We start from the raw sequence: 17,088 nt of genomic DNA on the forward strand, positions 1-17,088 counted from the left end.
CCAGATCCGCTACTATTCGGTGAAGTAGCTCCTCAATTGGCATCACGGGGCTGAGTGCACCCCGAAAAAACGGCAACAGCGCACGGCGGGCCGGACGGTCACCCACCCAAGTACTGGCCACGCCCGGCAGCGTTTAACTTCGGTGATCTGACGGGAACCGGTGCATCCACTGCGGCAAGGCCGTTGCTTAGCAAGCCCATAATGGAACGGAAATGATACACGACAGCAACAATTCCCAACAAATAAACCGAAATGTATACAGCGGCACCTTAACTGTGTTATAGTATGGAGATTAATAGCTTTTCTTACTGTATTCTGGGAGTTATTAATCTCACAAAATAATTATGAAACTCTAAACATACTGAGGGTAATTTGCTGGATTCCCGGGCCGACACTGTGTTCTCTACTGCTTGATCAGGGCAAGTGGCTACCACTGCCGCCCTTCGTCACGAAAGTTGATATACATCAAAATTTGATACCAATGCGCTCAAAATGTTATAACAAGAATTTCTAACCCACGTCGAACCGCACACATTATACGTCGGTTTATAACTGCAGCAGTATTCAACAACTGCGACAGCCTCGCCCAACGTGTCTGCGGAATTGCGAAGTTGTATTAATAGCAGCGGCATAAAGGATTCAGGGAAGAGCGGTACGATTTGTCAGGGTCTGTTTAGTCAGCGTGTGAGTGTCATAGAGATGATCAGCAAACTGCTGGGGAGCGCAGCCTTTATGCTCCACGGCGGCCTTAGCCACAAATTTCACAGCAGAGTGCCCACTATGCAATGCGACTAGAGAAACGTACAACTTTCGCCAACATACGAAGGTGTGCTGAAAAGAAATGCCTATGAATTTATGTGAAAACGGTTAAAGCTTTTTAAATAAAAGAAACGTTATTAACATTTTAGATTTACTCTCCATGTCTGCTGCTTTGAAGCTCTTTGCCGCTAGAGGGCTCCGAATTGGAGAGTGTGGCATAGCAGTGTAAAAGTAACTACGTCGGTGCGTGAGAAATTGCGAGCTATATAATCAAGTATGGAATTACGTCAGTGCGGGAGAAACTGTGTGCTGCGAATTCGAAGAGTCCGTCCTCACGTGGAGCACCCTCTCCTTCAGCACGACAACGCCAGACCACGCACGATCGCTGCCACATGTCCAACAATCCGACACTTTGAGTTTACTGTCATCGATCATCCTCCTCACGGTCCCTATCCGATTTTCATGTGTTTCCAAAGCTTAAAGAACACCTTTGCCGACTTCACTGGATAGTTCTGAAGCGGTGCAAGCAGATGTGAGGTTGTGGCTCCGTCAACAAAGTGAAACATTCTACCGTGACAGTATCAACAAACTGGTCTCTCGTTGGCAGAAATGTGTTCGTCGCCAGGATTACTATGTTGAGAAACAAAATTTGTAGACTTTAAGAATAAATATGTAGAATGTTAATAACGTTTGTTTTATTTAAATATCTTTAAGATTTACACATAAAATATTAGAAGGCATTATATTTCAGAACGCCCTCGTGTATCTCACGTCATGCCGGCCGGAGTGGCCGAGCGGTTCTAGGCGCTTCAATCTGGAACCGCGCGACCGCTACTGTCGCAGGTTCGAATCCTGCCTCGGGCATGGATGTGTGTGATGTCCTTAGGTTAGTTAGGTTTAAGTAGTTCTAAGTTCGAGGGGACTGATGACCTCAAAAGTTAAGTCCCATAGTGCTCAGAGCCATTTGAACCATGTCATGTAATGTGCGCAACAGTGAAATTAAAGAAATTCGGGCTCATACAGAATGATACGCTTGCTTTTCACTGTGTATAGGTACATGAGCTACTTCGATAACTTCGGAATTTGCATGAGGGTTTCGTGGGTGATACCCTGTTGTGTACAGAGAAGTCACAACGCTACAAAATTGTAGCGAAAGAAAGGAGGGTCTATGGAGGATCGACGCTTGATGCAGATAGCGCCAGTTAATCCTCAACAAAAACAAATGTAAAGCATCCATAAACAGGCAGAAACAGCCATCACCGTATGATTAAGGGATTGTAGAACGGCAACTGGAAGCAGTCAGATGCATAAAATATCTAGCAATATGTGCACAACCGGCTGCTGTGGACGAGCGGTTCTAGGCGCTTCAGTCCGTAACCGAGCTGCTGCTCCGGTCGCAGGTTCGAATCCTGCCTCGGGCATGTATGTGTGTGATGTCCGTAGGTTAGTTAGGTTTAAGTAGTTCTAATTCTATGGGACTGATGACCTCAGATGTTAAGTCCCATAGTGCTTGGAGCCATTTTTGAATATGTGCACAGAGCTGTCTGAAGTGGAACGACCACACACAGGTAATCGAAGGTAAGACAGATGAGAGAGCATGGTTCATTGAGAGAATGCTCCAAATGACTTTGGGACTTAACATCTGAGGTCATCTGTCCCCTAGACTTAGAACTACATAAACCTAACAAACCTAAGGACATCACACACATCCCTGCCCGAGGCAGGATTCGAACCTGAGACCGTAGCAGCAACGCGGTTCCCGACTGAAGCGGCTAGAACCGCTCGGCCACAGCGGCCAGAATTGAGAGAATTCTCAGGAAATATAGTCCACTCACAAAATAGGTAGCCTATAAAACGCTCGTACGGCCAATGACTACATTAAATGTATTCGCAAATGCGAATAAGGGCAACTATCAGCTGTAGAATGGAATGACGGACTGGGACTCGAACCCGGATTTCCCGCTTATCGCGAGCTCTCGCCTTACCATTTGGCTATCCGTGCACCACTCACCGCCAGTCCCAATCTTACATATGTCGTCAGCCATGCGTCTACGACCTGTATTCGTACATCCATTATGTACCGGGTGATCAAAAAGTCAGTATAAATTTGAAAACTGAATAAATCATGGAATAATGTAGACAGAGAGGTACAAATTGACACACATGCTTGGAATGATATGGGGTTTTATTAGAACCAAAATAAAATACAAAAGTTCAAAAAATGTCCGACAGATGGCGCTTCATATGATCATAATAGCAATAATTAGCATAACAAAGTAAGACAAAGCAAAGATGATGTTCTTTACAGGAAATTCTCAATATGTCCACCATCATTCCTCAACAATAGCTGTAGTCGAGGAATAATGTTGTGAACAGCACTGAAAAGCATGTCCGGAGTTTTGGTGAGGCATTGGTGTCGGATGTTGTTTTTCAGCATCCCTAGAGATGTCGGTCGATCACGATACACTTGCGACTTCAGGTAACCCCAAAGCCAATAATCGCACGGATTGAGGACTGGAGACGTGGGAGGCCTAGCATGACGAAAGCGGCGGCTGAGCACACGATCATCACCAAACGACGCGTATCTGTCGGACATTTTGTGAACTTTTTTTTTTTTGTTGTTCTAATAAAACCCCTTGTCATTCCAAGGATGTGTGTGAATTTTTACCTCTCTATCTACATTATTCCGTAGTTTATTAAGTTTTCAAATTTATACTGACTTTTTGATCACCCGGTATATTCCCGTACAGGTCACACGCAGTACTTCCAAAGAAGAGGAGCGCCTTTCGTTACAGGTTCACCTGCTAAAAGCGAAAGCGTCACCGAGATGGTCTGCCAACTTCAGTGGCAGGCGTTGCAAGAGAGGCGTTCTGCATCACAGCGTGGCTCACTGTTGAAGTTCCGAGAGCGTCCGTTCCTAGAAGAGACAACCAATACTTTGCTTCCTCCCGACTACATCTCACGAGAGAACCGCGAGGATAAAGTTAGAGAGATACGAGCTCACACGGAGGTTTATCAACAATCGTTCTTCCCGCGAGCGATTTGGGACTGGAAAACCAGAAAGCGGGAAGTGACAGTGGTACAAAAAGTGCCCTCTGTCGCACATCGTAAGGTGACGTGTAGATGTAGCGAAAGTTTTTCTTTCCGCACAACGTGAATTTCTGTCTTAATGGTTCAAATGGCTCTGAGCACTATGGGACTCAACTTCTGTGGTTATCAGTCCCCTAGAACTTAGAATTACTTAAACCTAACTAACCTAAGGACATCACACACATCCATGCCCGAGGCAGGATTCGAACCTGCGACCGTAGCAGTCCTGCGGTTCCGGACTGCGCGCCTAGAACCACTAGACCACCGCGGCCGGCTCTGTCTTAATGCATGTAAGATTTAGAGGGTAATCCCAAAAGTAAGGTCTGCTATTCCTTTTTATAAGTAAATAGACCTGTTTATTTCTACAACGGTTTACATCAGTATACAGTTTGAACATTTAGCTATTTATCGACATGATCACCGTTTCTGTCGACGCATTTTTGTAGACGCTGGGGCAGCTTTTGTACGCTCATGTCATACCAGCTCGCCGCCATGCTGTTCAGAAAGTTATGAACCTCTTCTTTCACCTCGTCGTCGGAGTTGAAACGCTTTACAGCCACATGTTCTTTTAACCTAGGGAACAGGTGATAGTCACTGGGCGCCAAGTCAGAACTATAGGGTGGATGGGTGATAATGTTCCACTGAAACTGTTGCAGGAGAGCAACGGTTTGCCGAGCGACGTGTGGGCGAGCGTTGCCATGAAGAATGTGTAAAAAAATGGTTCAAATGGCTCTGAGCACTATGGGACTCAACTGCTAAGGTCATTAGTCCCCTAGAACTTAGAACTAGTTAAACCTAACTAACCTAAGGACATAACAAACATCCATGCCCGAGGCAGGATTCGAACCTGCGACCGTAGCGGTCTTGCGGTTCCAGACTGCAGCGCCTTTAACCGCACGGCCACTTCGGCCGGCTGAAGAAGAATGTGTACACACTTGGTCAACATTCCTGTTGTGAGTTGGCCGTTGGGGTTTTTTCAGAGTCTCACAGTACCTGTCAGCGTTAATTCAGCTCCGACGGCGAGGTGAAAGAAGAGGTTCAAAACTTTCTGAACAGCATGGCGGCGAGCTGGTATGACATGGGCATACAGAAACTGCCACAGCGTCTACAAAAATGCATCGACAGAAATGGTGATTATGTCGAAAAATGTTCAAGCTGTAAAGTGATGTAAACCATTGTAGAAATAAACAGGTCTATGCACTTATAAAAAAAATAGCAGACCTTACTTTCGGGATTACCCTCTTAGTTAGGCTTGTCAAATCGGATGAGTCATGAAACTTCCTGGCAGATTAAAACTGTGTGCCGGATCGAGAGTCGAACTCGGGACCTTTGCCTTTCGCGGGCAAGTGCTCTGCTGCAGAGTGAAAATCTCATTCTGGAAACATCCCGCAGGCTGTGGCTAAGCCATGTCTCCGCAATATCCTTTCTTTCAGGAGTGCTAGTTCTGCAAGGTTCGCAGAAGAGCTTCTGTAAAGTTTGGAAGGTGGGAGACGAGGTACCGGCAGAAGTAAAGCTGTGAGGACGGGGCGTGAGTCGTGCTTGGGTAGCTCAGTTGGTAGAGCACTTGCCCGCGAAAGGCAAAGGTCCCGAGTTCGAGTCTCAGTCCGGCACATAGTTTTAATCTGCCAGGAAGTTTCATGTCGAAAAATGTTCAAGCTGTGAATTGATGTAAACCATTGTAGAAATAAACAAAATAGCTCTGAGCACTATGGCACTTAACTTCTGAGGTCATCAGTCCCCTAGAACTTAGAACTACTTAAACCTAACTAACCTAAGGACATCACACACATACATACCCGAGGCAGGATTCGAACCTGCGACCGTAGTGGTCGCGCGGTTCCAGAGTGTAGTGCCTAGAACCGCTCGGCCACCCCGGCCGGCTAGAAATAAATAGGACTATGTACTTATAAAAAAGTAGGTGACCTTACTTCGGGATTACTCTCGTAGTTACGCTTGTCAAATCGAATGAGTCATTTTCGGAAACGCTGCCTATTAGTAATCGGAAGTGTTGTTACATTTGCTGGTGGCCAGGAGAGAGACACACTTTTCAGCTGACCCACAGTTCGGAGGCAACGGTGCCTGCAGTGACTATCTAAACGCACAGAAGCGAGAGCACACGGGCCAGAGAGAGCGAGAGAGAGAGAGAACACTGGAGAAACACACCGAGGCTGAGCATGTCGTCGACGGAGACGAGGTGCACCTCCGAGTCGAAGGAGTCGCACGTGTCGAGCTGGTCGTGGTGCGGCTGCACCTCCATGGCTGGCGGCGGGCGGCGGCGGACTGGCGGCTGGCGGCGGCTCGGCGGGCAGCGCGACGCGGCGGGGCAGCGGGGCAGCGCCGGGGACGCCGCGCCTCCACGGGCTGCGCTGGGGAGGAGGACGACCGGACCCAGCCGCGCCGCGCCGCGCCGCGCTCAGCCGCAGCAGATAACGGCGTCGCGCTTCCGCGTCCCACGGAATGCGACGCGACGCGCCGCGGACGCCGTTCTTACAGGCGCGCACCACACTTGTCCGGCAGCCGTGTACACGGCATACCCTCGCAGTGCTCTCAGATTTAGCCGGTTACCGTTCTGCACGAAACGGTAGCTTCCTTCATGCTTTTCGCTCCCAGTCTCACAGGGGGACACTATCAACTTCCCTTCGCCGATTTCATTCTTACTGCGTGTGTAGGCAACACCGACTCAAAGGAAGGCCTCGGCGCTTGTTCGTGACGCCACGTCAGCTAGGCACGGCGAACGCCAGGTCTGTTGCAGGCATACTCATAATGGTGGTGTCTCCCTCCCTGACAGGGAAATGTGAAACTGTTGGCAGTAGTTGACCAACACACAGAGAGATTTCTGCAATCCATTAATTGTGCAATTCATTACACTTCTTAACAAATAGTGTACTCCTGTACTTAAATTTCCACCTGTTTTAAGGATTGACATACAAAAACAACTTTATGGTCCAGCAGCAACAGAATTCGTGGTTCTTTATCTTATTTGTAACTCTGAGGAAGTTACGTTTGTATAGGGTTGCTTTTACAAGAACCTGTGAACTTATTGGTGCTCTTCTTTAGGTATCTTGATTGACTATGGGGTGAGGAGCACTGAATGTTAATGAAACATCTTGCGATTGTACACGTTGGGGGAGGCGGTGGGGCACAGAACAAAAGGTAAAAGAGAGATACATGTTTCATCAAATACATTTTTTTTATCTTATAAAGTTTCTCCTTTCGGCTGCAAGAGGGGAATATTTATCTTTTCTAATGTGCATCTTTGAAAAAGTTTAAGCTCAGCAGTATTTTCGATGTATGAAGCTATTTTGTCTCCTGTTTAGAATTCCTGTCGTTGAAAACGACTGTAATCTAATGACTGGCAACAGTTGGACATTTACACATGTAAATTAGTTCACATTTCCAGTGACGATGTCAAACGAAAATAAATAAATAAATAAAAGAAACGAGTTCATTGTAAGGGAGTTGGGGTAAGTTTCGATAACAAAACGGATCAAGTAAATACAGTTAGTTGAATGTAAACTTTCCGAAGCTTGCAATGGGGCAAAGCGTCTTCTCATATTGATCTACGTTTCTTTCGACAGGATTCAGTAATACACAACTATGAACTTCATTTGTAGCTTTACGATAGTAAGAAAATAATTCATCTAAATAAAACTGCAGAATCCAAAACAATACCAAACATTTTGTCCAAAAATAAGAGATTTCAAGTGATACGCACGCCCAGGCGTTTCTGCCTGCAACAGACCTGTCGTTAGCGGTGCCTAGCTGACGTGACGTCACCAACAAGCGCCGAGGCCTTCCTTTGAGTCGGTGTTCGTCTAGGGCACGACTAGGACTTCAACATGTTTAAACACGGAGACGCAAAATCGAGTCAGAAAATTATAGGCGTCCTTACGCTGTATGATCTACATCTACATTTACACTCCGCAAGCCACCCAACGGTGTCTGGCGGAGGACACTTTACGTGCCACTGTCATTACCTCCCTTTCCTGTTCCAGTCGCGTATGGTTCGCGGGAAGAACGACTGCCGAAAAGCCTCCGTGCGCGCTCTAATTTCTCTAATTTTACATTCGTGTTCTCCTCGGGAGGTATAAGTAGGGGGAAGCAGTATATTCGATACCTCATCCAGAAACGCATCCTCTCGAAACCTGGCGAGCAAGCTACACCCCGATGCAGAGCGCCTCTCTTGCACAGTCCTCCATTTGAGTTTATTAAACATCTCCGTAACGCTATCACGCTTACCAAATAACCTGTGACGAAACGCGCCGCTCTTCTTTGGATCTTCTCTATCTCCTCTGTAAACCCGACCTGGTACGGATCCCTCACTGATGAGCAATACTCAAGTATAGGTCGAACGAGTGTTTTGTAAGCCAACTCCTTTGTTGATGGACTACATTTTCTAAGGACTCTCCCAATGAATCTCAACCTGCCACCCGCCTTACCATCAATTAATTTTATATGATCATTCCACTTCAAATCGTTCCGCACGCATACTCCCCGATATTTTAAAGAGGTAACTGCTACCAGTGTTTGTTCCGCTATCATACAATCATACAATAAAGGATCCTTCTTTCTATGTATTCGGAATACATCACATTTGTCTATGTTAAGGGTCAGTTGCCACTCCCTGCACCAAGTGCCTATCCGCTGCAGATCTTCCTGCATTTCGCTGCAATTTTCTAATGCTGCAACTTCTCTGTATACTACAGCATCATCCGCGAAAAGCCGCATGGAACTTCCGACACTATCAACTAGGTCAGCTCCCGTCTGAGGCTGATATCATTTTTATGTTAATAATTGGCAACCAATGCTGTACAATCGCAATAAAGTCGTGAGATGTTCAGTTGACTCTTTTACTACAACATGTTACGCGTTTCGGGACAACACAAAAACTCCTTCCTAACCAACTAGGCGTACGGCCTTGACAATGCAAAGAAAGTGTCCAATAACATACGACTATAACTGCGACACAAGCTCTGCTTCAAAACTGCTTGTGTTGCAGTTACAGTCATAAGTCACTGGACACTTTCTTTGCGTTGTCAAGGCTGTACGCCTAGTTGGTTAGGAAGGAGTTGAAGTTTGTGTCTGAAGATGGGTGTAATCCCGAAACGCGTAACATGTTCTAATAAAAGAGTCAATTGAACATCTCATGACTTTATTGCGATTGTACAGCATTGGTTGCCAATTATTAACTTACGCTGTACACTTTGTAGGGCCGCTAGTGTCCACAGAGTCAGCAGCAGAGTGAGTAAGCGCTTAATTTCACAAGCGCGAGGTCTCGCACCAATATTCGGCGCTATGCTTTGATAATGTGTGGCGACTGAGAACCGTTTATGATTGTAAAGCAAGTCTGTTCTGCAATAGGTGCATTCAAAAATTCCACGGCTATGCAAAAATTCACTACATCAGCTGTATATCGTGATAACTATTCTTTTCCATGTCTCTATGGTCAGTATCATCCTGATCCGTGCAGTGCTGCGTAGGTTACATGTTATACTTGTCACAAATGTCGATGCAATAATATAAACAAAATCACTGCACTCATTTTACTGAAAGTTCTCGTGTATCCTATCTTCATTTCCAAATTCTCCTTTTTTGATGTTAAAGATTAGGAAAGTAGTAAATGAAATATTAAATATTTATACACTGAAGCGCAAAGAAACTGGTATAGGCATCCGTATTCATTTACAGAAATATGTAAATAGGCAGAATACTGCGCTGCAGTCAGTAACACCTTTATAAGACACCAAGTACCTGGCGCAGTTGTTAGATCGGTTACTGCTGCTACAATGGCAGTTTATGAGCTACAATGGCAGGTTATCAACATTTAACGAAGTTTGAAGGTTGTGTTATAGTCGGCGCACGAGCGATGGGACACTTCATCTCCGAGGTAGCGAAGAAGTTCGGATTTTCCCGTAAGACCATTTCGCGAGTGTACCGTGAATAACAGGAATCCGGTAGAACATCAAATCTCCAACATCGCTGCGGCTGGAAAAAAGATCCTGCAAGAACAGGACCAATGACGACTGAAGAGCACCGTTCAACGTGACTGAAGTGCAGCTCTTCCGCAAATTGCTCAAGATTTTAATTTCGGGCCATCAACAATCGTCAGCGTGCGAACCATTCAACGAAACGCCATCAGTATGGGCTTTCGGAGCACAACACAAAGCTTCACGCATCGTCTGGGCCCGTCAACACGACATTGGACTGTTGATGACTGGAAACATGTTGCCTGATCGGACAAGTCTCGTTTCAAATCGTATGGAGCGGGTGAACGTGTACGGGTGTGGAGACAACCTGATGAATCAACGGACCCTGCATATCAGCAGGGGACTGTTCAATCTGGTGGAGGCTCTGTAATGGTGTGGGGCGTGTGTAGCTGTAGTGATATGGGCCCCTGATATGTCTAGGTACGACACTAACAGGTGAAACGTAAGTAAGCGTCCTGACTGATCACCTCGATCCATTCATGTCCATTGTGCATTCCGACGGACTTGGGCAATTCCAACAGGACAATGCGACGCCACACACGTCCAGAATAGCTACAGTGTGGCTCCATGAACTCCCCAGACATGAACATTACTGAGCATATCTGGGATGTCTTGCAACGTGCTGTTCGGAAGAGATCTCCTCCCCCCCCCCCCCCCCCCTTGTACTCTTTGGGATCTATGGCCAGCCCTCCAGGATTCAAGGTATCAGTTCTCTCCAGCACTACTTCAGACATTAGTTGAGTCCATGCCACGTCATGTCGCGGCACTTCTGCGAGCTCGAGGGGCCCTACACGATATTAGGTAGGTGTACCAGTTTCTTTGGTTCTTCAGTAAATTTTGCACGGTCATAATAGACCTCTTGTTGGAATTACATGAAAAAAGAAAACAAGCAGCAAGATTCGATCCAGAGACCTCCCGCTTAGGAAACTAAGTGGTTACTCGCTCAGCTGCTGACTCTGTGAACATTAGCGGCGCTACAAAGCAAACAGCTCAAGCACGCCCCACAATTTTCAAACTCGGTTTTCCCAAAATTTCTTGTTTACACATGTTGAAGTCCTAGTCCTGTCCAACACACACTGTCAATATGAATCAAATCGGCGAGGGGAAGTTCGTACGATCCCCTTGTCAGCCCAGTCCCACCCGAAATGGAACGCGAACAAATGCTAGCATGGCTTTTAGATTGTCGTCGCTTAAAAATACTGATACGAGTTAAGAAAGAGAACATCAAGATGGTGAGAAGCGTGAAGCGTTCCCCAGACCTAACTCCTCTGGACTTTTACCTGTGGTAAACACTAAAGGACGTCGTTTATCCTCAAAAGCCATGCACATTGAATGAACTTTGAGAATCCCCCGCACATTCATGTGCAAATATCCAACTGAACACGTTGCAGTCAGTAGTTCGTGCTGCAGTTCGGCGGCATCGTTTGCGTGTGGATGTTAATGGTGACCATTTCGAACATCTACAGTGATATCTTTAAGTTGGACTTCAAGCTACACTTTCACCACAAATGAGACAACTCCGTCAATTAGTTTGCAAGTTATGGACTTTTAAACAGTGGATACGTTTTTTTGGACCCCTATGTAGATTAACAAGAAGTAATTATGATACGCTATTAAGGGAGACAGATCATATTATTGCATTATTAAGTGCTACAACAGCTCAACACGCCACGTCTCACCAACGCACAGAAGCCCCCGCCTCGTCCACACACACACACACACACACACACACACACACACACAAAACAATGGCTTTAATGTTTCGGGAAGTGATACTGTATAATGAACCAGCTGAAGAAACTTTGCCTAGTACCGTACGTACAGCCCTGTCCTCTCCTAGTCATCTACGCGAACCAAAGGGAAGTACGGACAAAACAGTCACGTCTCCTCCTCTCCTCCTTCCTCCGCCGCGCGGTGCTCCACATCAGTTTACAAACAACGAAAGTAAACAAGGACGCCGTATCAGAGAGTGCTTTATCTGTTGAGACAAGCTTACGCTAAGTGCCTGAATTCCCCGAATACCAACCACCCCTTGTCTTGTCCGGGCGCTGTTCGCGGCGAGCGTTTGAAGATTCCGTGCCGGCCGGAGCGGCCGTGCGGTTCTAGGCGCTACAGTTTGGAACCGAGCGACCGCTACGGTCGCAGGTTCGAATCCTGCCACGGGCATGGATGTGTGTGATGTCCTTAGGTTAGTTAGGTTTAATTAGTTCTAAGTTCTAGGCGACTGATGACCTCAGAAGTTAAGTCGCATAGTGCTCAGAGCCATTTGAACCAGTTTTGAAGATTCTGTAGCAGCGTGTAAGAGAATTTTCCAGGACAGAGAACTCTCCCTTCGTCGTTTAATCAATCCAAATAACGCTGCGTTACTGTGTTTTTTGTGCTTATAATCACCATAAACGTTTCACTCGATACAACACTAGTAACAGCCATGATGCAAAACTGTGACGTTCAGATATGATTGGTTCGCATGAAGAGTGCGTTGATTTTGAGAAAACAGACAAAATGATGTAGGAAAAGAAGAATGTAGTCATGTAAATAGATCTCTTACAGTTGCAAGGTGGTTGGCGCGGCTGCTTCGTGTGTCTACCTCAACGAGTCACGCAACACTGTTTTGTATTCGTCTCTATGGCAACGCCTCCTCATACTTGTCGCAGGTCTACAAACTACTGTTTTTTCGCCGAATCTACGACAGCTGTCTGCATTTGGACGCCAGTGTGAAGAAGTTCGAGATAGTGCACCTGACAGTGAACTGCAGCTCCAGCATTTATTAACATCATTTCCTAAGTCTGCACATACCTTAGTTGACGCCCTTCGTTGGTTTCTCATAAAAACTGAGCGGGCAAATGTAAAATCAGTGCCGGCCGAGGTGGCCGAGCGCTTCTAGGCGCTACAGTCTGGAACCGCACGACCGCTAAAGTCGCAGGTTCGAATCCTGCCTGGGGCATGGGTCTGTTTGATGTCCTTAGGTTAGCTAGGTCTAAGTAGTTCTAAGTTCTAGGGGACTGATGACCTCAGAAGTTAAGTCCCATAGCGCTCAGAGCCAGTTGAACCATTTTGTAAAACCAGTACATCTGTAACCGACGAGCAATATAAAAGGAAGAAAGACTAGCATTTACTCTATGGTTAATACCAGCTGGAGACATTTACGTTAAAAACGTTTCGCACTTGAATAAAAAAAAATGGTTCAAATGGCTCTGAGCACTATGGGACTTAACAGCTATGGTAATCAGTCCCCTAGAACTTAGAACTACTTAAACCTAACTAACCTAAGGACATCACACAACACCCAATTATCACGACGCAGAGATAATCCCTGACCCCGCCGGGAATCGTACCCGGGAAGCACTTGAATAGCTGCTGTATCCCAGATAGTTCCTGATGTCCGTAGTGATAAGGGAAGAATTTCTATGATTTCATTGAAGCACATGTACGGAGGATAATGACAATACAGTATGATTAGTGAAATATGATAAGCATACAACCTGTCACATATGTTCTTGATAATATCTGCTATAAAGTTTGTCAGAGGGCAGATTTTTATTATTTATTCGGCTATTATATCAAAAACCTCTAAAATAGCAGTGATACATGAGGCATGTATTTAGAGATACAACGAATATCAGCAACGCAGTTGGTCATGTCTTTCACATATTTTTAATTTTGATCAGCATAATAGACACATACTCGTACTTCTTACATTCAAGTAAATTTAAAGCGCTGTTACGTTTTAATAGAAATAAATGCAAAGCTTGTGCTTATTCACTTCGTTCCTGCCTGATAGACGCATCTAATGAATTTATCGCCTTTCTCGTCTCTGAAGGTGAACCACTGAGTGCTTCGGATGTTTTTCGCCAATCGTATTTCTTTTTGATCGGCATTTAAGTTGTGCATTTTACAAGTACCTATAACATCTATATTCTGCTATCAGAAACATTACATTCTCTTCATACCACTTCATCATTCACGCAAATCGTGCAAACGACGAAAGCTTACCCCCCGAAATACAAGACGAATGCTCTTCGCCAAAGCGGAAGAGATGCTAACTTCCTTCATGATGGTTCGCTGAAAGACCAACAACCAGAGCCGGCCGGTGTGGCCGAGCGGTTCTAGGCGCTTCAGTCTAGAACCGCGCGACCGCTACGGTCGCAGGTTCGACTCCTGCCTCGGGTATGGATGTGTGTGATGTCCTTAGGTTAGCTAGGTTTAAGTAGTTCTACGTTCTAGGGGACTGATGACCTCAGATGTTAAGTCCCATAGTGCTCAGAGCCATTTGAACCAACAACCAGAGGAACACGAACGAGCACCGATTGTTTATGTTCGCTCCGATGTGAAGCATGCTTAACAGTAAGTGTTATAATAAGCCTCGACGCAGCTAGCGCGATGATGATGGTTTGAGTGGGTTATTATTATTAAAATACAGTTGCTTGTTGGACGTAAGAAAGTTATGCACTAGGTTGGGTATTGGAACTGGTGATGACACTGGAGCGCGAATACAATTAATTTCATAATAATTAAATTTCATACAATTCATGCGGAACAGCGAAATTTAACTTCAAGGTCAAGAGAATTAATGCAACAGTACAACGCAAACTATGATAACATGGAAATCGTTTACCACGTGGTATGTCATAATTTCTTGTTAAAACCCTATGCGACTGAACAATCTAACAATGGCCACACTGATGCAGTCGACCACCTCCCTGACCCACAACGACGCTCACAGCAAGCTCGATGTCTTAACTGCTGACTCAATTTAGGTCACTGTCACCAGCAAGTTGGCTGTTAGGATACTGATTTAAAAATTGTAACTTTATGTACACTAGCGCCTGCTTCACGCAGCAAGGAAAAATGTGTTTTCTGTTGCTATCTCCTTTTGATAGCTGGTGCCTAAGAACACACCGCCCAAGCATACATAACAGTAACAACAGCTGAGACGGTAATATATCGAGCTAGGCAATGAATACCTCTATTACCAAGAAGAGATTTGAAAGTGCTTGGATTTCTCTAATCTGTAAATAACTAGGCTTCTACTATATACACTCCTGGAAATTGAAATAAGAACACCGTGAATTCATTGTCCCAGGAAGGGGAAACTTTATTGACACATTCCTGGGGTCAGATACATCACATGATCACACTGACAGAACCACAGGCACATAGACACAGGCCACAGAGCATGCACAATGTCGGCACTAATACAGTGTATATCCACCTTTCGCAGCAAGGCAGGCTGCTATTCTCCCATGGAGACGATCGTAGAGATGCTGGATGTAGTCCTGTGGAACGGCTTGCCATGCCATTTCCACCTGGCGCCTCAGTTGGACCAGCGTTCGTGCTGGACGTGCAGACCGCGTGAGACGACGCTTCATCCAGTCCCAAACATGCTCAATGGGGGACAGATCCGGAGATCTTGCTGGCCAGGGTAGTTGACTTACACCTTCTAGAGCACGTTGGGTGGCACGGGATACATGCGGAAGTGCATTGTCCTGTTGGAACAGCAAGTTCCCTTGCCGGTCTAGGAATGGTAGAACGATGGGTTCGATGACGGTTTGGATGTACCGTGCACTATTCAGTGTCCCCTCGACGATCACCAGTGGTGTACGGCCAGTGTAGGAGATCGCTCCCCACACCATGATGCCGGGTGTTGGCCCTGTGTGCCTCGGTCGTATGCAGTCCTGATTGTGGCGCTCACCTGCACGGCGCCAAACACGCATACGACCATCATTGGCACCAAGGCAGAAGCGACTCTCATCGCTGAAGACGACACGTCTCCATTCGTCCCTCCATTCACGCCTGTCGCGACACCACTGGAGGCGGGCTGCACGATGTTGGGGCGTGAGCGGAAGACGGCCTAACGGTGTGCGGGACCGTAGCCCAGCTTCATGGAGACGGTTGCGAATGGTCCTCGCCGATACCCCAGGAGCAACAGTGTCCCTAATTTGCTGGGAAGTGGCGGTGCGGTCCCCTACGGCACTGCGTAGGATCCTACGGTCTTGGCGTGCATCCGTGCGTCGCTGCGGTCCGGTCCCAGGTCGACGGGCACGTGCACCTTCCGCCGACCATTGGCGACAACATCGATGTACTGTGGAGACCTCACGCCCCACGTGTTGAGCAATTCGGCGGTACGTCCACCCGGCCTCCCGCATGCCCACTATACGCCCTCGCTCAAAGTCCGTCAACTGCACATACGGTTCACGTCCACGCTGTCGCGGCATGCTACCAGTGTTAAAGACTGTGATGGAGCTCCGTATGCCACGGCAAACTGGCTGACACTGACGGCGGCGGTGCACAAATGCTGCGCAGCTAGCGCCATCCGACGGCCAACACCGCGGTTCCTGGTGTGTCCGCTGTGCCGTGCGTGTGATCATTGCTTGTACAGCCCTCTCGCAGTGTCCGGAGCAAGTATGGTGGGTCTGACACACCGGTGTCAATGTGTTCTTTTTTCCATTTCCAGGAGTGTAGTTATACATGCAGCAACATTATCAGTATCACTTTATATATTTCTTATGAAATCGTATATGCTTCTCTTGCAAAATCTAGCAAAATGGCTGTTACGAGGTTTTCACTGACTAGCATTGATAGACAACAATTATAATTTTGTACTTTTATTGCTAATGCACGGCTCTTCTTACAGACCAGCGTCGAATTAATTAAAAAGCTTAATTCCAGAAACGCGCTATATTTTATCATTTATCTACCACTCAGCAGGCGAGAAGATCCATTTGATCTTTGCTTGCATGATTGCAACATTTGTAATAAACTTCTACGCATTGCTTCAGTCAAGCAGCGCAACTGCGAGGTCCCGTGGTCGTCTCTGACGACTCGCACAAAGCGCATTGCTCAATTGCGCTGCGTCTTGGTAATTACGTCACGCACAAGGCCACTGACGTCGGTTCAGCAGGTTCGTATACAGCAAGGAGTCGTCTGTAGCATCAGACAGCCTAACTTCAGATTATGTTCTGCAGACGGAAGAGGCTTTCCTACCGTTGATAATTGCAAATAAGAGCAACGTACGGCTAAAAGAAGCAGGAAAATAGGAAAACGGTGTTAATTTAAGATTGTTAAGTAAGATCGTGACCGGGTTAATGGCTAGAAAAATTTATTTGAAGTAAAACCTATACACACACCATATATGAACAAAAGAAAAACGCAGTTACAGTTAATAATACGTCCGCCGGCCGAAGTGGCCGTGCGGTTACAGGCGCTGCAGTCTGGAACCGCAAGACCGCTACGGTCGCAGGTTCGAATCCTG

At 46.4% G+C, this 17,088-nt stretch overlaps 1 protein-coding gene and 1 pseudogene across 5 annotated transcripts in view; both read right to left on the reverse strand.

The window, feature by feature from the left end:
- LOC124613439 (leupaxin) overlaps positions 1–17,088 on the reverse strand; it is a 482,569-nt gene that overhangs the window by 196,002 nt on the left and 269,479 nt on the right. Inside the window, exon 1 of one of the 5 annotated variants that reach the window (XM_047142151.1) lies at positions 6,013–6,117. The exons of the other annotated variants lie outside the window; for them this stretch is intronic. Within the exon in view, the coding sequence (XP_046998107.1) occupies positions 6,013–6,106 (94 nt within the window). The 5' untranslated portion in view covers positions 6,107–6,117. Of the gene's footprint in view, positions 1–6,012; positions 6,118–17,088 lie in introns of those variants that run through there. 5 annotated transcript variants of the gene reach the window in all.
- On the reverse strand, positions 71–188 carry LOC124552421 (annotated as a pseudogene).

The sequence above is a fragment of the Schistocerca americana genome, chromosome 1 (assembly GCF_021461395.2).
Source record: "Schistocerca americana isolate TAMUIC-IGC-003095 chromosome 1, iqSchAmer2.1, whole genome shotgun sequence".
In the NCBI taxonomy this organism is placed as follows: Eukaryota; Metazoa; Arthropoda; class Insecta; order Orthoptera; family Acrididae; genus Schistocerca; species Schistocerca americana.